Genomic DNA, 21,946 nt, shown 5'->3' with positions numbered 1-21,946 from the left:
TTAGGTAAGCTTTATCAAAATTAGAATATCTGCAGTAATGTTTGTGTGTATGTGGAAATGGGCCTTATTTTTGGGTCTCTTTACCCTCATATTAGGTTCAACCTGGTAGAGTTACATTTCAGAAGATTGGGGTCAGTGTGGTAATAGTAGTACTGCTACTGACATGTATTGAAGGCCCTGCTGGATGCTGTACCAGCCTGTCTTACGGAATCCTCCAAGTCACCTGCTGAGGGGACCCTCAGGGTCTTTCTTTTGTCTGTGATGATGCCGCCTGGGAGCTTGTCACCTGCATAGGGCCCTCAGGGAGGCGTCTTCAGCCCAGGTTTGTTTGTCGCTAGCGCAGGCTTTCCCCCAGTCACCGTGCGTGCCACCTTTGCGGTGGCGAAGCAGGGAAACTGTCAGAAGTCCTTTTGGGGGCAAGATGTGGCATAAAGAAATACATTTCCTGTATGTTCGGTTGTGCTTTCTGGACACCAGTGTGGACAAGCACAGTCCTTTGCGTTGTGGGGAAAGCAGTGCGCCCACGTCTGTCCATGCGTGAGGGGACCCTGCCCCCTCCTCGTCTGCAGCCTGCCCCAGAAGAGACGCGCGTGAAGAGGGCACTGTGCTGGCGAGGCTGGTCCTGTGTGTGGTGGCCCTGCATGAAGGCCAGTACCCTTGGAAATCTTGGAGAAAGGTTGGAGAGTGGTGTGCGTGCCGGAGGAGGGGGGCATCCACGTGCCAGGCTCTGTTTTAGGACCCCAGCCACACCCCTTACCTCGTCCCCGCCGCCTGCTGCCGCGTTAGCAGGGCTGGATGAGGCATCTGTGCGGAGGCGGGTGAGACGTCTCCAAGGGGCCCGAGCGCTGGTAATGTAGACCCTGGGATGTGGCTGTGGGCCTGTCAGTGGCTCAGGTGGAGGGGTTGGGATGTGTTTTGGCCAGACAGGAAGCCTGCGGACCGCCGAGGGCAGGGCCAGGGATGGGGCTGCCCCCTCTGAGCTGTGGCGTTTGGGAGCTTTGTGGGTGGCGGACAGCACGTCGTCAGAGCTTCCCGTACAGTCCGCCTTAGCTGATGCGGGGCTGGACAGGGCGGGCAGGGGGAGGAAGGAGGAGCAGGAGGTGACAGCAGGCAGCTGGTGTGAGCAGTTGCACATGGGAGGTGCTGTCACGTGCAGTCTGTCAGGTGTGGGGCTGTGGGTCTGTCTGGGGGCCTTTCTGGTGGGGAGCACGGGGGTGATGGATGGAGGGGGCAGTCTGGGGAGAGGCCTGAGTTAAGGACCCTCTTTGTTAATGAGAAAGGAGCCTGTGTCTGTGCTTTTTAGTCCCATAAAAACAATCCTCTGGGAAGCAGTGGGGGGACCTGGCTGTGGAAGGGGAGTCAGCCCTTTATGCCGGGCCCAGCATTCGGGTTCTGAAGCGGGGAGATTGCCTTATTGTACTGGTTCATTCAGGCAGAAATGTCAGCGGGAGGAAGGAGGCTCATTCACAGGCCTCCGCATCCCCAGCCCGCGCTCCATGGGGTTACCTGTATTTTCCTGCAGGTAGTTGCGGAATCTTTACAATAAAACTGTCGAGTTTGGGGCCGATTGCAGTCACCATCAGAATGCAGGTTACCAGTAAAGCATGTGCTTCGCTTCAGGTGCAGACCACGAAACGCTGGACTGGCCAGGCCATGGGGAGCCCACCTTGAATGACAGAGGCAGCTGCTGGGGAGGGAGGCCTGGGGGCTCCCTGGTGATCCCTGATGGTCCGGGTGGGTGTGTGCACGGGAGGCGGGGGGCCAATGCTGCCCCGAGGCGTGCCCACAGCAGACTCGCCCTGAAGTGTCCACGTGCTGCACTTGTCACCTGGCTTCACCATGACAGCAGGGAAGGTGCCGGGGGGTGGGGGGCAGGGAATCACAGGAGAAAGTGTGGTCCCACGCGGGTGTGCCAGGCGTGGGCAGCGACCCTTCCTCGTGAGGCTTTTCACACTCAGGTGGAAGTTCCCAGAATAAAGGGCGAGGCACAGAAATGATGTATTTCCAAAAGTTACTGAATTTAGCCAGCTATCCCAAGAAAAGCCCATGTGTGCTATTCTTTATTGTGCAGAAGAATCTGTTTCTGTCACCATTGTGTTCTCATCAGATTAAGCTGTCGAGTCAGATGGATGGAGAGTCGAGGCTGCGCTTGCTGATTGCCGGGACCGCTTGAGGCACAGGCCCATCCGTCTCCAGGCCGCCCTGGGGGCAGTGCTGGTGGGGAGGGGCAGCCCGTGGGGTGGGGCGGGTCACCGAGGGAGGCTGCACCTGGCAGGTGGCTTTTGAAATTTGTTGCAGGAACTGTTACTTAGAACAAAAATGCATGTTGTAAAATTAAGTCAGTGCTCCTAAAATTCAACTTTATCTACCCTTTTGGCCCTGATCAAGCACCTTGTGGTCGCCCTCTGCCCCCAGGAGGACGGGCTCCCCAGAGGGCAGTGCGTTCTGACTGTCCTGGGTGGCCAGCGTCTTACTGGGATGCAGGACTTTCAGGGCTGGCCCTGGGGGTCCAGGCAGGCTGGGCAGTTGGTCGCCCTGGACACACTCAGTCCCGGGTCGGGGGTGACATCCTTGCGGTCACCCCACCACTCGCTTGGATTCTCTTGGGCCCTGAGTCACAGTCGGTAGTGTTTCTTTTTTATCCTACAGAAGTAGGGGCTTTAAAGACTTTCTCTTAGATTTTTTTAAAAATTTGTTTATTTTTGCCACGCGTGTACTGAGACCATTTCCTAGAGCCTCTGTTATTTCCCCCTGTCCTGTCCTCCTAACCTCTGGACTGTGTGTCAGGCCAGAAGAGCCTCCACGGGTGATGGTTCTGGGCTCCTCTGTGGGAGGCGGATTTTCTCTTCTGTATGTTGAGGCTTCTTGCTCGGAAGCCTTCTTTGGGCCCGAGGCGCTTTTACTCCTTGTTGTTCAGGGTCATGACAGTCCCGGCAGGATGGATTCTGGGAAAGGCCAGTTAGATATTCTTTTGGCCAGGAATAAGTGTTGCGGTGGTTGCAGACTTGGAAGCAGCTATTCTGCGTGCCCCGGCATTCACGTAGAGACCCGCCACCTCTTACTGAAACCCCGCGTCGTGGCTGCGCCGGTGCCTGCTCTGTTTCGATGGTCGGTGCTCACTGCCACCCTGCGCTTGATCCGCGGGACTCGGAACAGTGGGGCACTGCCTCAGGCCGCCCGGAGGGTACCTCGTCCCGGGGGTCACGTGGTGGAAACCAAGTAAGTCCTCTGCATGGGGCCAGGCCAGCTCTGTTCAGCTCTCGGGTTCGAGGCTGCCACTTGGGGTGTAACACAGAGTCCACGTGGGCTCCCGGTTTAGATGGTGAGGGCTTTGCCGTCTCATGCCCTCCACCGCCGATGGAGGAGCTGCCTGGCTCGGGCCTCAGTGACCGCAGTTGCTTTTGCCTGGTGTGCTGCATGTGGCCTCCCTGCTTCTGTCCCTGAGGAGTGCTACCCCACGGGGCGCTGTAAGCTCGGCACCCAGGCAGTCACAAGGGAGAGAGTACCCCCTCTTCCTCCTCCTGTTGGAGGCAGGGTCTAGAGGCCCTCCAAGGTGACCCCGCTTTCCCACCCAGGTCCTGAAGGAAATGAGCCTGTGAGGCTCGTGCGGATGCCACTTCATCCCCACGGCCTCCACATTTGTTCTGGCACCTTCCCTGGAAACCTGTGCGTCAGTGCTTCACCCTGAGAGGCCCCAGAGGCCCCCTCCTCTCACCTAGGGATCCTCTTCTGATTCAGCCCGAGTATGGACACTCTCTGCTCCCAGGCTCTGTCTGAGTTCTTCCTGTGTCTCAGCTCTTCTGGAAGCCTCTTCAGCCCCTGTAACGTCTCCCCCTCCAGGCCCGCCACACGTACACTCGGGATGCTGCGTTCCTTGTGTTGTTTTTGTCTCTTGGTCCCGGCACTCTGTATTTCGAGCTCTCCAAGGCCTGTCGGGGGGCTTACACCTGAGGGAAGGCCCAGTGAAGGCTGCAGAACACAGGTTGCTGTGGACTGAACGTGCCCCCTAAAGTTCATATGTTGGAGCCTAACCCCCAATGTGACTGTATTTGGAGATAGGGCCTTTAGGAGGTAATTAAGAATAAATGAGGTTTTAAGGTGGGCCACTAAGCCAACAGGGTTGGTGGCCTTATCAGAAAAGAGAGAGAGAAGTCTTCACCAGGGAGCTGGTGGCTGCCTGCAAGCTGGCAAGAGAATCCTCACCAGAAACCCAATCAGCTGCAACCTTGATCTTGGACTCGCCGCCATCCTCTAGAACTGTGAGAGAATTAATTTCTGTCCTTTAAGCCACTTAGTGTGTGATATTTTGTTATAGCAGCCCTAGCTGACTCATAGAAGGTGAGGTGCAGACTAAAGGTATTTCAAAAGCACAAAACTCATTAGGGGTTTATGTATGAAGTTGAAATTTGGGGATAAGGATAACTTTATAATCAGACAGTGCTCAAAAACAGGACTGTTCTCAGGTTTAGCTCTTGGCATCCCAAAAGGTGTGAGTGTGTATAGGAGTAAAAGAAAATAGAGTGAACAGAAACCTAAGTCTTATTACCAGGTCTAAGAGATTGCAGAAAGGAGATTTGGCAGGTGGGCTGAGAGATACCCAAAGGGCCAGTGGACTGCAGACAGGCCTGGTGTTAGCCTGGCACTGGGTGGACACGTGCCCTGAGGGAAAGGGGGAGGCGGGGAGGAGACGTGGGCTGCAGTAAATCCTGGGTGACGGGGTTTCTTACGTACTAGGAGGGGTTACGGAGCAGCGTGCAGCCTCGACTCGAGGGCTGGGAGTTTCTGTGGGTTGGTTTCTGTTGTTGTTGATACCCAGCAGTTCTTTCTCTGCTCCTGCCTGGATAGAGGAGCAGCACGTGGGCATGCTTTTGGGCACTAACAAGAATTCTAAGAGCCATGCGGTTGGCTGCTTTTCATGCTAAGATGCCTGTGAGGATTTCTGGCGGTCTCTCTCGAGTTGGGGACTTAGCAAGACACTTCTCACTGGAAGCCTGCTGGCGCCCGCCTGCATCAGGTTGGCTTGTGTTACGTCTGTGGCCGTGGATGGGCGTGTGCGCTACAGATGGGAGACTTCAGTTTACTTCTGTCCAAGTCACCGACCCACCAGGCATGCTGTGGACTGTGGATCTGCGGAAGGTGTCAAACATGTGGGTCTTTTTTTTAGGACTGCTGCAAAGAAAACTCAACTTGTAAACTTGTATCTAGTGGATCTTGCCGTTTCTGAGCTCTGACCCTCTGTGTCCTTACAGTGTGGCCAGCACCGTGCCCCTAGAATCCGCTTTGGGGGTCCGGGCAGGAGAGGTTGGAGTCCTGGATGAGGTTGTGTGCTGTACTTTGTGTCGTGCTGTTAACATTTAAAATGTGGATTTGAACCCTCAGTTATGTTTTATTTATTTGTTTATCAGCACAGCCATGTTTGTGGTCTAATTCCTTACTGAGAATCTAAGAATATGATTAACCTTGCAGCCCATTTTATAATGTAATTATTAGTGATTGATTCTGTTTATCCTTGAAATCAATAAGTTGGGCTCGATTTCTTGTATTTTGGTGAACGTGATTCTGTGACAACAGTAGTATCGGTTTGTTACCAGAACAGACTTGAAGCTCAAGCACAAGATCAGTTTCATATAATTATTGTGGTATGTTGTGCTACTCACGTGACCTGTGTTCACATGGCAGGTGCCGCTGACATCTCGTGCCACCAGCAGTCAGGGTGGGGCTGTGCAGTAATTGATCTTCCTGGGAGCGCTGTAATGTAGAAACAATTCAGGCTGTTTGAAGTGTGTTTTACAAGTGTGCATTGGGCCTTTGGGATGTGATATTGAAAAACCCAATTGTACAGTTACCATGGGAACCCAATTAAAATAGATTGCTTGATTTTTTTGTGGGGGGGGGGGTCTTGCATCTTGACCAAAAATCTAATGTATTTTAAATATTTTCATATTCATACACTGATTTGCTACGCCAAACGATTATTTCCTCTCCCCTTGTTTCCAGCTTTAAGCCGAAACAGAGATAAGTTCTCTAGTGGCAGTTTATGAGGAAGTCTCTTAGAGCAGTGGTCCCCAGCCTTTCCGGCACCAGGGACTGGTTTTGTGGAAGACAGGTTTTCCATGGAAGGGCCGGGGAATGGTTCAGGCGGTCACGCGAGCGCTGGGGAGGGAGGGGGTGCGGCAGATGAAGCTTTGCTCCCTGGCCTGCCGCTCACCTCCTGCTGCGCCGCCCGGTTCCTGACAGGCCAGGGACCAGTACTGGGCCGAGGACCAGGGGTTGGGGACCCCTGTCTTAGAGAGAGTTAATCAGATTTGTGTAGAAAAGTTTGTGCAGGTGATGGTAGAGGGGGAGGCGGTAGCGAGCATTTGAAAAGATGGGGAAGCGGGTGTTCTCCTGTGACAGCGGGTGTGCTGCTCTGGGTGCCAGGTGGGGAGACAGGTGTGCATCTCTGCTCTTCCCCAGGTTTGGGTGTCCTGAAAGGCCCTAGGTTTCCCGGGGTGGAGGTTGCAGGTGCGGTAGGGCAGGGCAAGGTCTCAGGACTCTTCCCTCCATGTCTGTGTGCCTCTCATGGTTTGGGCTCAGAGACTTTTTGTGCTCTTAAAACGTATTAGAGATTCCAGGGCTTCCCTGGTAGCACAGTGGTTAAGAATCCACCTGCCAATGCAGGGGACACAGGTTCGATCCCTGGTCTGGGAAGATCCCACATGCCGCCGAGCAACGAAGCCTGTGTGCCACAAGTACTGAGCCTGCACACCACAACTGCTGAAGCCCATGCACCTAGAGCCTGTGCTCCACAGCAAGAGAAGCCACTGCAATGAGGAGCCTCTGCACTGCAACGAAGAGTAGCCCCTGCTCACCTCAACTACAGAAAGCCCGTGCACAGCAACGAAGACCCGGTGCAGCCAATAAATAAAAATAAACAAATAAAATTTTAAAAACAACTTATTAGAGATTCCAGTCATATATCAATACCGCATTAAAAGTTAATTGAAAACATGTTTACTATTAAATCATTTAAGCAGCAATAAATATTTTAATACAAATAACACATTTAAAATGAAAAGTAAAAGTAACTATTTTACATAAAAAAACAATTAGTGAGATGAGTGGTATTGGTTTACTTTTTTCTGGATCTTTTAAATGAGTGCAACTAGAGTCTCATATCTGCTTTTGCATTCAACCTATTGCAATAGGTTGTTTTCATTGAAACATGAAGAGAGTCTGGCTTCACACAAATAAGTAACTGGAAAAGGCAGAGATGTTTAATAGCCTTTTCAGCTAATTGTGGCTGTTCTTTGACACCACATCAGAACTTGACAGGTGATAGTTTCTTGCAGCTTCGTGCACTGTGGACCGTGAGCCCTGAACGTGAACTCTGTTCTCCGTTACATGGAAACCCACTGTGTAGTGTGTGCTCTGATTCTGTAGCAGCATTCATCGGCCCTTTGGAAGATTTTGGTTGGCTGGGCTATGCAGATCTTCCGAATGTTGACATGTGTCACGATGCAGTATTAAAAGTCGTTCTCGTTAATGTCACCACCATTCTCCTTCGAGAAGTCTTAGAACTGGGCGACTGTCAAGCCGTGGTGGTGGGTACAAGTTTCCCAAAGTTCTTTCTAATCATCAGCTTGAAAGCTCTCACTTCATCATTAATGGGTACTGTCAGTTGTGTTACAGCGACAGGCCCACTGTTTCTTTTTCAGAAAATATCTGAGTGACCATAGGTCATTGGTCATTTATGCAAGGAAAGCTTTTGTCTCATGAAACAGTGGTTAGTTCGTCTCAGATCTGCAGTAGTCATGAAAGTGCTTCCCCCAGACAACCATCGTTCTTGCTCTGCCGCAGAAGTGCCCCCTTGTACAGCAGCGTCAAGGTTGAATAAAGGTCACAAGTTTGATCTTGATTGTTTCATCAGGCCATTCGTAAATAACTTTTTTTTTTTTTTAAACTGTGGTGGGGACGTGCATGATGATTCCCTCCACAGTTTGCTGCCACTGTCTTGGTTTTTGGCAGTTTTATCCACCATTGCGCTCGTATCAGCGTCTTTCACCAGGCGGTATGAGGTTTGCTGTATGTTTTTGTAGGTGCCTCTTATCAGATTGAGGAAGTTTTTCTCCCTTATGCTGTTAGGATGGTGGATTATACTCATTGATTTCCATAGGTTAAACCGATTTTGCATTCCTGGATAACCCACACCTGGGCTTGATGTAAAGGCCTCTTACGTTCTGGAATAGTTTATATAATGTTAGTATTATTTCCTCTTTAAATATTTAATAGAGTTTATCAGTGAGGCCATTTTGGTGTGGAGTTTTCTATGTGGGATGGATATTAACTCTAAATTCAATTTCTTCAGTAGATAGAGGGTTATTCACGTCATTTATTTCTTCCTGAGTGACTTTTGATAATTTGTGTTTTTCGAGGAATTTGGCCATCTCACCTAAGTTGTTGATTATTGGTCTCAGGTTATTTTAATATTCTTTTCCTGTGCATTTCCTGTTTTTGGGGCTTTAAGTCACGCCTCTGTGTTTATTGCCGATATTGGTGCTTGTGGTTTTCTCTCTTTTTTTCTCTAATTGGTCTGACTAGAGGCTCCTCAGTTTTTTTTCAAAGATCCAACTTTTGTTACCATTGATTTTTCTCTTTTTTTCCATTTTACTAACTTCTGCCCTTTTCTTTTTCCCCCCTTCTTTCTGTTCACTTGGGGTTTAGTTTGCTAAGGTGGAAGCTTGGGTCCCTCTGTCTTTTCTCTTATTAATAGTCGGTGTTAAATACTCCCTCTAAGCACTGCTCTGGCTGCATCCTGCAGATGGCTGTGTTGGGTGTTTGTTTTCATTCAGGGTGATGTGTTTTCCAGTTTCCCTTGTGATTCCTTCTTCAATGCACGGGTTATTTAGAAGCACATCATTTCATTTCTAAGTATTTGGGGATTTCCCTGACCCCTCTCTGTTACTCATCTCCAGCTGACTTACCTGTGGTCAGAGGACACACTTCTTACGGCTTCAGCCCTCCTGAGTTTACTGAGAGTTCTCTTATGGCCCAGAGCGTGCTCTGTCTTGGTGAATGTCGGAAAGCGTTTGTATTCTGTGGGTTTTGGATGAAGTGCTCTTGGAAATGGTCACTGGGTCAGGTTTGTTGCTCGTGTTGTTCAAGTGTAGTATCTTATTGCTTTTCTGTCTCCCTGTTCTATAAATGATGGGAAAGGAGTGTTGAAATCCCCAGCTGTAACTGGAGATTTGTCTGTCCCCCTCATTCTCTGTGCTTGTTTCATCTGTTTCAGTCTTTCATTAGGTGCATGCAGAGTGAGAATTTTTGTCCTTTTGGTGAATTAACCCCTTTACTCCTAATGGTCTTTAGTCTTAGTAATTTCGTCCTTTTGAAATTATGTGTTTGATATTAAGATACCCACTCCAGCTTTCTTTTCATTACTCTTTCTATGGTAAATATTTTCCCATTCTTTTACATTTTATCTGTTTTGTCTTCAAACACATTTGTGGCGTGTTTCTTGTAGACAGCATACTGATCGTATCTGACAATGTCTTTTGAAAATTGAAGGATTCAGATCATTTACGTGTCATGTAATTACCAGCGTGGTTAGGTTCAAGTGCACCATCTTGGCATTTGTTTTCTCTTCGTCCCGTTTGTTCTCTCTTCTCCCCCCATTTTCCTGGCTTTATTTGGATTATTTGAATATATTTTAAAAATGATTTCAGTTTACCATTTATCTACTTTATCGGTTTATTGGCTTTCTCTCTCCTCTCTTTTAAGCTGTTGCTCTGGGGTGTGTAATAGTCGTCTTTAGCTGATCACAGCCTGCATTCACATCCTATAACTCATTGTCACACACAGTGTAAAAGCCTCATACAGTGTACTTCTCTCATTCCATTTTTTTTTTGTTGTATTCATTTAGTATGTTTTATTTCTGCATATGTTATAAACTCCAAAATATTCTTTTATTATTTTTGTTTTAGGCAGTCAGTTATCTTGTAAAGAGATTAAAACTAGGAAAAAACCCAGCTTTTATGTTTATTTGCATGTTTACCATTTCTTATGCTCTTCACTCCTTTGTGTAAGTCTGAATTTCCATCTAGTGTTATTTTTTATGCTTAAGGAACTTGCACCAATGTTTCTCAGGTGCAGGTCTGCTAGTATATTGATTATCTTTCTTTTCTTTGAAAAAGGCTTTATTTCATTTTCATTCTTGAAAGATATTTTCCTGCTTATAGAATTCTACCTTCACGTTTTCCCCCTTTTCATGCTTTCAATATGTTGATCCATTGTGTCCTGCCTTGCATGATTTCTGGTGATCAATGTGCTGTCCTTCTTAACTTTGTTCCTCTGTATGTAATCCTTTTCCCCCCTCAGCTGACCACTTCTCAGGTTTTTTTGTTTATCGCTTGTTTTCAGTGATTTGTTTATGATTTGCCTTGGTTTAGTTTCCTTTATGTTTCCTCTACTTTGGTTTCACTGAGTTTCTTGCAACAGTGAGTATAGGTTTTTCATCAAATTTGAAGAAATAGTTAATATTTGTTCAAATAATTTTCTGCCTTTTTCTGGGACCCCAGTTGCATGTGTGTTAGACTGCTTAATATTGTCCCACATCTTACTAATGCTCTGTTCATTTTCTTTAGTCTTTTTTTCTTTTTCCTCCTGGATAGTTTTAAAAAAATGTTCTATCTTCATTTTCACTTATTTTTCCCCCTTTTGCTAATTTATTAATCACATCAGGTGATGGTTCATTTTAGATACTGTGTTTTACATCTGCATTGCATTTGGGTCTCTTTTGTATCTTCCGTTTCTTTCATCATGTTTATGTTTTCTTCTGTATTCTTGGGCATATGGGACATATTTATAATAGCTATTTTAACGCAGGCAGCCAGGCTCCAGAGCCGGGGACATTTAGTGCGTGGCTTTGGTGACAGCTCTTTTGGATGACAGAAGGCTTTTCTGTTTGTTGTCTGATGCTTGGCTGTATTTAGGTTATTGTGGACCATTTACTAGGGAAGACAGTTAAATATGGCAGGGAACGCAGGCTGAGGATAACTTATGCAGGTCCCAGTGAAATCTGCAGTTGAGCCTTCAGGCCGCCGTGGTGAAAAGGGAAGTGGGTTTACCAGACACTCACTGTGTGATTATTGAGTGAGTATCATCATTCAGGGAGAGAAACCTTTCCTGTGGAGGAATTTGTCCTAGAGTTTTAGATAAGGGATGGTAAGCAATTTCGTGTTGGCTTTTTAAAAACAAACGGAGGAATGTTTTTTTGTATGACTTTTCTTTGTTTTATTGTGAATCCTCAGCAGAAGTCACATTGTTATTCAGGGAACTAAGAATGATGGTCCAGGTGGGCAGTATTCCAGGCCCTCCTTGACTCCGTGGAGGGTGAAGGGAGACGCATGAGTACAGGGGAGCTTCTCAGGTGGCGTTGGTGTCACCCAGGAGCTCGACGAGAGCAGAGGGCCGCGTTTGGGCGTCTGCAGGGTGGCCGTCGGAGCCGTCCCTCCTGGTCCTGCTCTGCTCTGACTTGTGCTGGTGCAGGAGACGGGGGAGCGTGGAGGCCAGGACCCCGAGTGTGAGCGGCTGGCACGGCTGTTCCTCGTCTGGTCCGGAGCAGGGTGCTCCGGCTCTCTGTGCCCACCTGTCCCCGTCGAGGCCCTCCGGCCACCAGCCGCCCGTGGTTCTTGCTCCTCCCGGTGCCCCTGTATCTGAGCTCTGCTGACCCCTCATCTTCCCAGCATCCCCCGGGACTGAAAGTAGGAGCAGCTGAGTCGTGAGGGGGCTCACCCTCTCCTGCTGGCTTCTTGACTCTTCCGTGCCCTGTGCGTCAGCCCGTTTCCTGTGCTTCAAGGGCCTGCAGTGTTTTCTGCTTATCTCAGATCCAGGTCAGGGCTTGGGGTGACCCACAGGTGAGTGACACATAGGTGTTTGGCGACGGTGGTAGAAACAAGTTGAGTCTCTGTTAAGAAATTTAAAGCACTTCGTTGATAGCTTTACTCCAGAGGAAGATGATTCCAGCTCCGTGTGGCGAGAACAGAATTGGGAGGTCAGAGAACGTCAAGGGCATCTTGAATTCAGATGATTTCTCTCTCGTCGTTTTTGCGGTTTTAAGTGTGTGGCCTCGCTAGAAAGGTACTCTGCTGAGGGCTGTCATTTTGGTGTTCCATGCTGTCTAAGAGGAGACTGGCCAGAAGAAGAGTGTTTCTCCCCGCCAGAATTCACAACCACTGCAGTTGTATCTGGCCGGCCTGGACCTTCATCACTGGAATTTAATAGTGGCGACAGCATTACCCCTGCCTTGCCGTCTGCCTGGCCATCTAGAGAGCTCCGCTGCTCCACGTGTGGACAGTGAACCAGCTCGGGCTGTCCTTTGTCGCAGGTTTCTGGGTGGCTCGTGTGAACCGCTCAGCACGCTGGCACAGCTAGCCGGGTGGTTTAGTCTGTGCTTTTCCCGCAGCCGTGTGCACACCCCGGAAGGTAAGAATACGTGTGTTCATCCCTTTGCAGTACACCCAAAACTAACATAACATTGGTAATCAACTATACTCCAATATAAAATAAAAATTATAAAAAAGAATACATGTGTTCACATAAGTGTGTGAGGATGTGGGGGTTGTTTAGGGGGTGTGCCTGTGCGCTCACGGGTGTCAGGGGAGCACAAGGAACACAAGGCTGTGACTGCTGTGATGTTACCAGAGGCGTCCCGGCCTGGGCAGGTGCCTTCTGTTGTGTGTGGATGCCCACGGCGCCCCGTGACGCCATGTGTCAGGAGTTGCTGTGGAGCTAAAGAGGGAAATGTGCTCACTCACAAGGTTTGGGGTTATGTATAAATTTCAGTCTGTGTATACAAACATATATAGCATGCTGGTATCCAATGGGAGACTGATCTGTTTTTCAGTCTCAGGTGGTTAAGTTTCGAAAGTTTCTCTTAGCATAATAGTCAGCCTCTGGAAAGAGTATTCATTGCTATTTACCAGTCACCAGGTGAACATTTCCAGGTTTTGTCAGTTGTCCATTTTATGGAGTTTTGACTTCAGTGTTCTTTGCTATATTAATGTGATCTTCCTTGTTCTTCTGATGCAATTTTTTTCTTTTTTTCCTTCCCCCCCCGTTTGTTCTTTCCTTTTTTTTCTTTTTAAAATTTTGTGTTGTTTGATACATACTAAAGATATATAAGGTATATGTGTAGGCTATGAAGTAAAAATAATGATCAGGACACCTGACAAGTTACCACTAATTTCAGTGGAATTTATCTGTGTGCTTCCTCTCCTGTCCAGCCCCCGGCTTCCCCAGCGTTACCCCTGTTCTGAATCTCGTGTTTATCATTCTCTTGCTTTTTAAATATGTATAGTTTTACCACCTGTCTGCTCCTCAGCAAGATCTCACTTTGTGTGGCTTGTTTTGACCTTTATAAAAAGGCTGCTCTGTTGTCTGAGCATTCCGCCACTTGCTTTCTTCCACCAGAATTACGTTTCTGAGTTTGGTCGGCGTTGCTTGCTGCCTGCCGCTGCGGGTCACCGTCTGTGCCTTGCAGCGTTGCCTTGTATGACGACGCCACCATTTGTTTATATACTTTTCCGCTCCTCTGTCACTGGGCACTGGCATCGTCCCTGGTTTGGCTGTCCCCCCAGCAGCTGTGGTCACTCTGTATGCCGTTCCCGTGCACATTTGTCACAGCTTCTCCTTGGTGTACACTCAAGGGTACAGTTCCTGCACCGTCAGCCCTCAACGTTTCAAGACAATAACTGTGTAACAGTGGTTGGAGCAGTTGCTGCACATTCTTACCAAAACCTGGAATTTGTTTAATAGTTACTAACCTACTGGATAGAAAAGAGCGTCTCCTGATCTTCATTTACGTCCGTCTCAGTACCAGTGAGGTCAGGCATCTTTTCATGTTGCCGTTCATGTTTCCTCTCTTGCAGAATGCCTCTTCACACCCGTTTTGCCTGTATTTCTCTCGGGTTGTCCTTCTCTTGTTGGTTTATAGGAGTATTTTACATATTCTGGATCCTAATCCTTTGTCAGGTCCATGGCTTGCAGTTAGATCCTCCTAGTATGTGGCCTCACTTTTCGTTTCCTTCGTGGGGGTTCTTCGTTTTCATGTAGTTGAACGTAATTGAATTTGTGATTCTTTTCACACAGAGTTCTGTTTCTGTATTAATACCACACTATATTAGTTACCACACCTTTAGGCTAACTCTTAACACTGGGGGTAAGTCCGCACATCTTCCCTGTCCATTACCAATTTCAGAGTCAGTTTGTCAAATTCTTAGAAAAAGCATCCATTGTTTTGGTTGGAGGCACTTGGATCTATAGGTTATGTGAGGAGAATACCATCTTTATGAGATGAGTCTTCCTCTTCAGGAATGTGCTCGCTCTCTCTATATATATTTGCTTAGGTGGTCCTTCTTCATGAAGAACTTATCCATCTTTCATAGTGCTTTCCCTAGGTCTCTACTGTTTCATTGTTTCTGCTGCTATTATAAGTGGTATCCTTTTTTTTTTCTTTTAGGATTTGATTTTCTTTATGGTTGGTATTTGGAAATACTGTTGATTTTTGTGTGCTCATCTTATATCTAGTTTCCTTGCTAAATTCTCTTTTAAATTTTCATATACTCTACATATATTCTTTGATTTTTCTGTGTGGACAGTCGTGTCACCTGTGAATGAGAATTTTGCTTCTTTATTTCTACTTTGTTAATCAGTTATTTCTCTTCTTGTAATGTGCTGGCTAGGACCTCCTGTACTATGTTAAGTAAAGATGTAGTGATAACTGATATACTTATTTTGTATATTTAAAGAGAAAGCTGCTACTTTTTCACCACCAGAAGTGATGCTTGCTGTAAGCTTTTGGTAGAAAGGAAGTTTCCTTTTCTTTGCCTGAGAAATTTTTAAAAGTCATGAATGGGCACTGAATTATGTAAATATAAGGAGTTAGCTCACAAGATGATGGAGACGGAGAAATCTTAGGACCTGCTGTTGGCAAGCCAGAGACCTTGGGAGGGCGGATGGTGTTAAGTCTCCGTGTGAGGCGGGGAGAGGACTGAGGTCGCAGCTCGCGGACATACAGAAAGGGCAGATTCTCCTTCCTCCAGCTTTGTTTGTTTTTTTTTTTCCCCCCCTGTTCAGGCCCTCAGTGGATTGGGTGAGACCCACCTCACTGAGGAGGACAGTAGGCCTTACTCAGTCCACTGATTCAAATGCTAATCTCTACACAGAAACACCCTCACAGACACATCCAGAAATAGTATTTAACTAATTGTCTGGATACCCAGGCAAGGTGACCCATGAATTAAATATCACGTACGTATTGACCACACTTTGTTTATCTGTCCATCTGTCCGTGGACACAGGTTGTCCGCCTCTTGGCTGCCGTGACTGGCACTGCTGTGAACACGGATGTGCAACTCTCTTGTCATGTCCCTGCTTTCGGTTCTCTCGGGTAGCTGCCCACAGGTGGAGTTGCTGGGTCATGGGCCCCTCTCATTTCTTGAGGAATCTCCTTCCTGTTTTCCATGGCTGCCGCACTGTCTTCCATTCCCACCAGCAGTGTGCAAGGATTCTAGTTTTTCACCTTGTCACCCACACTTGTTACTGGGTTTTTTTGGTAGTTGCCATCCTAGTGGGTGTGAGGTGTACATTCTCTAGTATTAGTACTGTAATTATAAAGTAATTATAGAGGTAGTTGTTTAATTTTACCATTTGCTTTTTATCTCCTGTTTGTCCCGTATCTTTTTTGTTTTTTTAATTTATGCTTCATGTTACCTTCTTTAGGATTAATAAAATATTTTTAATCTTCATTTTTCAGCTCTATTAACCTTTTAATTACAGATACTTATACTTTTCTTTTAATGATTAAGCTAGAGATGGCAATATGAATTCTTGACTTATTATACTTTACCTAAAATTGATACTTTATGACTTCTGGAACAGTAACTTTATAGAGCTTTATTCTGTTTACCTTGGACCCAGCTTTTATGCTGTCTTTTAATTCTGTGTATACTTGAAAAGCAATAATTAGGAGTATTATTGTTATTGGTGTTTTAAATATTCAATATTCATGTAGATTTATTACATCCTTATCCTTTTGGTACTTTCTGTGCCTTTCTTCATCTCCATGCTTCCATCGGGGATGATTACTTCTTGAAGAACTCTTAAAAATTGTTTTGTTTTAATCCTAGTTGACTGGCAGTGGATTGAATTTATTTTAAAATACTATTTTGTCTTCATTTTAAAATCTTAACAGTTATTGATTGTTGATTAGTATTTTATTTCATCAGTTGAAACATGTCATTTCATTTTCTCCAGGTTTCTGAAGCTTCTGTGGAAATGTCAGCCGTCAGCCTTACTGTTGTCCCTTTGAAGGTAGTGGGAATTTTTCACTCTGGTTACTTTTAGGATTTTCTGTCTGGTTTTTCATTTCTCTCTGGTTTGAAGCTAATTAACTGTGTGTGGTTAGTTGTGCAATTTCCTCATGTTTATTCTGTTGGGAGTTTGCTGAGCCTCACTCTCTGGGTTGGTGCCTGTTACTTGTTTTGGAAAATTCTCGACTCATTTTTACATCTATCTCTCCTCTTCATTTGCTCTCCTTTCCTTCTGGGATTGAGTTATTGGGGTTAGTCCTGTTTACCACGTCGTCATGGCTCTAACTCTTGTTTCCTCTCCACTCCTTTTCTCTCTCTGTGCTGTGGTTTGTATACTCTCTGTTGGCCCGTCTTGTAGATCACAAGTCCCGTTTCCTGCTCTGTTCCATCTTATCCAGTGAGTTCTGAATTTCAGATTTTGTGTTTTCAGCTCTAGAATGTCCCTATCACATTTTAGTAATGTATTTCAGTTCAGTATTTAAAATTCTCCACTATCTCATTTATTTTGTCTGCCTTTTCCTCCTGTTTTTGAACACAGTGATCATGAATTGTTTTACAGTTCTTGTCTGCTAACACCAATACCTTAGACATCCATTCTTCTGCTTGTATTTTCTGTTTTCCTGCCTCTTGATTGTGTAGCGTGCACATGCACACACACATCACATGTACTCACATACAGGATAATTTCTGTACATGGGATAATCCCAATTTTGTGTCTGCTCTTTCACCTGGCCTTTTGTCATATGTGCTTGTCCATGCTATTGAAATCTTTGCCAGCATTATTTGTAAAGATGGCATGGTATCCCACTAGAAAGGTGTGACATTCTTTCATTGTTAGATGTTTAGGGCAATCTCATGTCTGACACTCTGTCCTAAAGAATTGATTAAAATTTTGTGCACAAAGGTGTTTAGTGTGGTGTTTTTGAGAACTAAACCCAGTAGGGAAGTCTTCTGAAGTCTTAGTTTGAGAAATTCTTAACCAGCCTCTTAGCTTCTTGAGTTCGGGGACTATGTCTTGTAATTTTGGATCCGGTAGAGTTGTGGGCATTTATTTATGTCTTTATTCAAAGCATCACCCACCTGCTGTTGGTCAGGGCCTCACGGGCGGGGGTGTGCCGGGTGTGTGTCTGACTCTGAGCTAAGCAGATGGGGCCCCCCCCACAGCGTGGAGTTGGGCCACGTGGGGCAGAGTGACGGAGGTGCGCAGGGACCGACCACAGGCTCGGCGGCCAGGCTCCTGGTTTATCAGCAGGTCGACTGATTCCCTCCCAGGTCTCAGTTTCTCTAATGTGACAGTGACAGGGTTGGTCAGCGCTACCAGCAGAGTGTCTGGCAGTGATAGAATATACCTGTGCCGTCCATTGTGGAAGCCACCGGTCACATGGGGCTGCTGGGCACTTGGAATGTGACCGGTGCGACTTAGGAACTGAATTTTTAATTTTGTGATATTCTAATTAATTTAAAGGTAAACCCATGGCCCCATGTGGCTGACAGCTACTGTGTTGGACAGTGCTGTTCTGGATGGATGAAGTGTTTGTTTAATGGCTTTTAGTGGTCTTCTGAATCCATTCTGATTCTGACACTTGGCTTTCTTGTTTTTATTTTTTTTATCACTAGTGCTTTGAGCATTAAAAATCCCCTTTTTTTGTGTGTACAGATTACATATTTTTTACTCTTTGTGCTGTTTTAATAGGGACATCACCTCCATGGGGAGAGGAATTTGCCTGAACAGGACACTAAAAATATAAAGTAGGCCAAATTAGAAAAGAATAAAGGATTTCATTGGAAATTAGCTTGTGTTGCCAAACCATTTAAGTAAACTAAGACATTGCTGACACCACATGTTAGCTCTTCTGTTAGCTCTACAGTGTTCCTCTAACCAGGTTTTGGATTTTTGTCAAAACTAACAATTTAAATTTACTATTCGGTTTTCTGTTATAAGTAATTGCTGTTTGTAAATGAGACTAATTTCTCTTCAAATTTATGGTACAAATAATGTAATTTAGAGTTACAGATCTCTTGATCCTCTGGGTGTAGGCAAAATAAATGTCGTATCTAATGCTAGAAATGGGCAGGATTTTTCTATGAATCTTAAAATATCTGCTTTGTAAAACTGGGTTAAGTTATTTTAGAAACTATAAATAGTCACTTGGTAATTAGGTGTTTGGGTCTGTTTGTTATAATTGAGTGCTTATTAAAGTTCCTTGTGTTTTTACCCTGTGGGTCAGAAGTGTCTCCAGGCCGAGTGATCAGACACATCCTGACACTTTGCGTGCTGATTGCGACTCGTCACAGGTGACGCATGGCCTCGTGAACTTCTGAATCCCTGTTCGTTTGTAGAGAGAGGAAATTCTCATCTCTTGATCGGGCCTACTGCAAAATTCTGGAGCCCTTTTGTATAATAAAACCTCACACTGTATCACATACCGGGCGGAGACACGATACCGTGGACATGCTCTCTCTGCCAGACGTGGATGGAATGTGGGCTGTCCTGCCTTATCTCTCTCCACCAGGATTCCTCCCCGTTTTCTAGGCAGAGCTTCTGCATGTCGTTAAAATGACATCAGGGTTTCATTGGGATGTAAGTTCCTGCAGAAACAGCTCTGTGTCTGGTCACAGAGAATGTAGTGCCATTCCCAGAGCCTTCACGGGACAGTTGGGTGTCCCCTGGTGTCCAGCGCTGACAGGGTGATGCTGCGTTGTCAATTCCTGCCGCCCTGGATGGCGCGGGGCAGGCTCGGGCAGACCTCCCCTGCTCGTGGCCTGGTTCAGAGAGCACAGGGTGACGGGGGCAGTCGGTCTGGTTGTCGTGTTTGCCATTTGGAGTCTCCCTTTTAATTTTACCCTCGTCCTTTTGAAGAAGAGCAAATTGATCATTTATTTCTTTGGGATCACACTTTGTTACAAACAGAAAGCTGTGTTTTATAAATATTTAAGGAAGCACAAATGTCTGGAATTTTCGTAGTCACTGTACATCTTCCTCCCCCTGCCCCCCCCGCAAAGCTAGTCTGATCCTCCTTAGTTCTGCATACTTCCTGTTTGCTTTTTTTCATATCATCCAACAACAAGTACACTTTAAAATTTATGAAAGTTTAATGAATGGCCAGTGAGAAGAGAGACTACTTTTATAACAAGATTAACACCTTGGCTCAAGGGACATAACATTTTAGTAAAATCAAAATTTGTATAGTTATCCTAGCCGTGCTTTCAGCTGGGTTCCTTACAAAAATGTCTAAATAAAATACCGGTACCCATCGCTGGCCAGTGCTTCCGTCCGTGTTACGTGGCCTGACCCGAAGCGCACTCAGGGTCTGCCGGCTTCTGTCCCGTTCTCTTGTGCGATGGTTGCGGATGATGTGCTGATGCGAGCTGGCTCCATGGTCTGGGTGTTTCCGGGGAAAAACACAGGGAGAAATATCCCCCCAGATGGTGTTTCATATTGTTTTAAATAGACTAACATATGATCTGTTCCTCTTCCCCTTTTAATTTCTACCCTTTAATGTAGTGGTCTTGATGTACTCTTTTTTTCTTTTCTTTGCCTGGAGAGACCTATTGGGGTGGAAGCTGTGGAGCAAATATTCTGAATGGTTTCTGATCCTAAACAGGAGGTGCCTTATTTCTTAGTCTGATTTATAATGTGATAGAAAGCTGCTGGTCAGCCGACGCTGATCCTAATTTATGATCTATTTAACCTTTTTATCTCCCAGCAACAACTCACAGCCCCTCCCCACCTGATCTCTGTACCTATGTGCTTCAGAGGCAAACATGCAGCACCATGGTTCTGAATCCTGGAGGTCGCGGGAGGGGTTTTCACTGAGTATGTTCATGCCTGTCTGCTGGCCTTCCCCAGCCCTCGGGCAAGTACAGGGCTAATAAAGGCCCTGCAGATACCTCTCACCTCCCTGGTCCCATCTCCCCGGCTCTCACTGCCTGGTCTTCGGGCTCAGCACAGACCCTGGCATGTATCCAGTTGTCAGTGGAATGGGGGGCTTTTTTGACTTTTTATTTTGAATAATTTTAGCCTTGTTTCTGTACACCATCCATCTAGTTTTGCCTAGTGTTAATATCTTACATGGCCCTTGTACGTAACCTTGTACAGTGACCACAACCAGGGAATTGCTGTGCAAGGTATTAGCATACTAATTAGCATTAATTGGTATTGTTGGAATTCCAGCAAGCCAGGTTGGAACTCGTGTCCTTTTTCTGTTCTGCCATCCAGTCTGAGACCCCACATGGCGTTGTCATCATGTCTCCCTCGTGTCTAGTTTGTGGCAGTCTCTCCTAGCTTTTTTGTGACCTGCACACTTTTGAAGAATACCGGTCAGTTATGTCGTAGAATGTGTCTCATGATTAGCTTGAGGTTCACGTTTTTGGTGAGAAAAGCGCAGAGGTGAGGACCCTCTCAGGGCATCACACCACGAGCTACATGATGCCCACATGTCAGTTACTGGCGATGCTGAGCGTGGCCACTTGGTTAAGGTGGATCCATCATATTTCTCCAACTGTAAAGTTACTGTTTTCTCCTTTGTAATTAATAAACATCTTGAAGGAGCTATTTTGAGACCACATGTATATCTTGGTTCCCCCCAGGCATTCACCCACTAACTTTAGCTACCATTTGTATCTTGTCTGCAACAATTATTACTGTGTTGTTTGCCTAATTATGTATCTCTTTCATTTTTTTTTCTTACTAATTGGAATTCTTCTTCATGGACGATCTGTGCGTTCTTTCCCACTTCCTGGTTTATTCAGTGCAATATTTATGTGAGTGTGGACTCATGGATTTTACTTTGTATTGTGGGCTGTAGTCCAGTACTATCATTACTTGTTAGTCAAATACCTTCAGCTTGGCTCGTGGGAACCTCTTGAGATTGGCTCCTTTGTGACCCGTCCAGCCTTGTTCTAGGCTTTCTTACGTGCTGGCCCCACAGTGTAGCCCAAGCTTATCTTGTATTTCCCTGCCCCAGTCTGGATTTACTCACTTCTCCAGGGAGCGCACGTTCCTTCTCTTGGAACATGGTGTCTAGAAACCAAGGTCTGGGCACTGGTGTGCTCACTGCTGCTGAGGTGCGGAGGCCTCCAGCCCCTCTCGGGGGGCCGAGCTGGGGCATCTCTGTGTGTGCGTTCACCACACGTGCACATCACAAGGCACCTGCATTTCCTTCTGCGCCTGTCATCTGCATGCATATGAGAAACTGTAAGTTTGTCCTGGTACCTCCCGTTTGAATCCAACACAACAGGTTTCAGTGTAGCCACCACCTGTCTCCAGCAGTGAGAAACCTGGCTCTTGCGATGGGCATATACTTACTTACGTATGGATTCTTTTAAACAGACTCTGGTGAACCTGTGCCATTGTATTGGCTGTTACTAGTACCTGTGCCTCCTGGTAGGCGTGAAGGAGAGTATTTCCTGTGCTTGCTTGGCAAAAAGGTAGTCTGCGTGATTCTTTTAACTACTTGTGTCCGTGTGGTTAGGAATTCAGGCTTGACGTTTGGACTTGGATAGACAGAAAATGAAATCATTTTGTTTCAGAATGGATGGCATGCTTTCAAGTAAATGGACCAGCTACTTAGCTTATTTTCAAATATCCAAACGTA

At 46.3% G+C, this 21,946-nt stretch overlaps 1 protein-coding gene across 4 annotated transcripts in view; it reads left to right on the top strand.

Moving 5' to 3' along the window:
• The window catches only part of MGMT (O-6-methylguanine-DNA methyltransferase), a 268,984-nt gene that overhangs the window by 6,602 nt on the left and 240,436 nt on the right, over positions 1 to 21,946 (top strand). For 2 of the 4 annotated variants that reach the window (XM_057737220.1, XM_057737224.1), the window contains exon 2: positions 16,294 to 16,350. The exons of the other annotated variants lie outside the window; for them this stretch is intronic. In XM_057737220.1, the coding sequence (XP_057593203.1) occupies positions 16,315 to 16,350 (36 nt within the window). In that variant the 5' untranslated portion in view covers positions 16,294 to 16,314. The remainder of the gene's footprint in view (positions 1 to 16,293; positions 16,351 to 21,946) is intronic. 4 annotated transcript variants of the gene reach the window in all.

The sequence above is a fragment of the Hippopotamus amphibius genome, chromosome 5, assembly GCF_030028045.1.
Source record: "Hippopotamus amphibius kiboko isolate mHipAmp2 chromosome 5, mHipAmp2.hap2, whole genome shotgun sequence".
Lineage (NCBI taxonomy): Eukaryota > Metazoa > Chordata > Mammalia > Artiodactyla > Hippopotamidae > Hippopotamus > Hippopotamus amphibius.
This window is presented reverse-complemented; position numbering and strand designations above follow the sequence as displayed.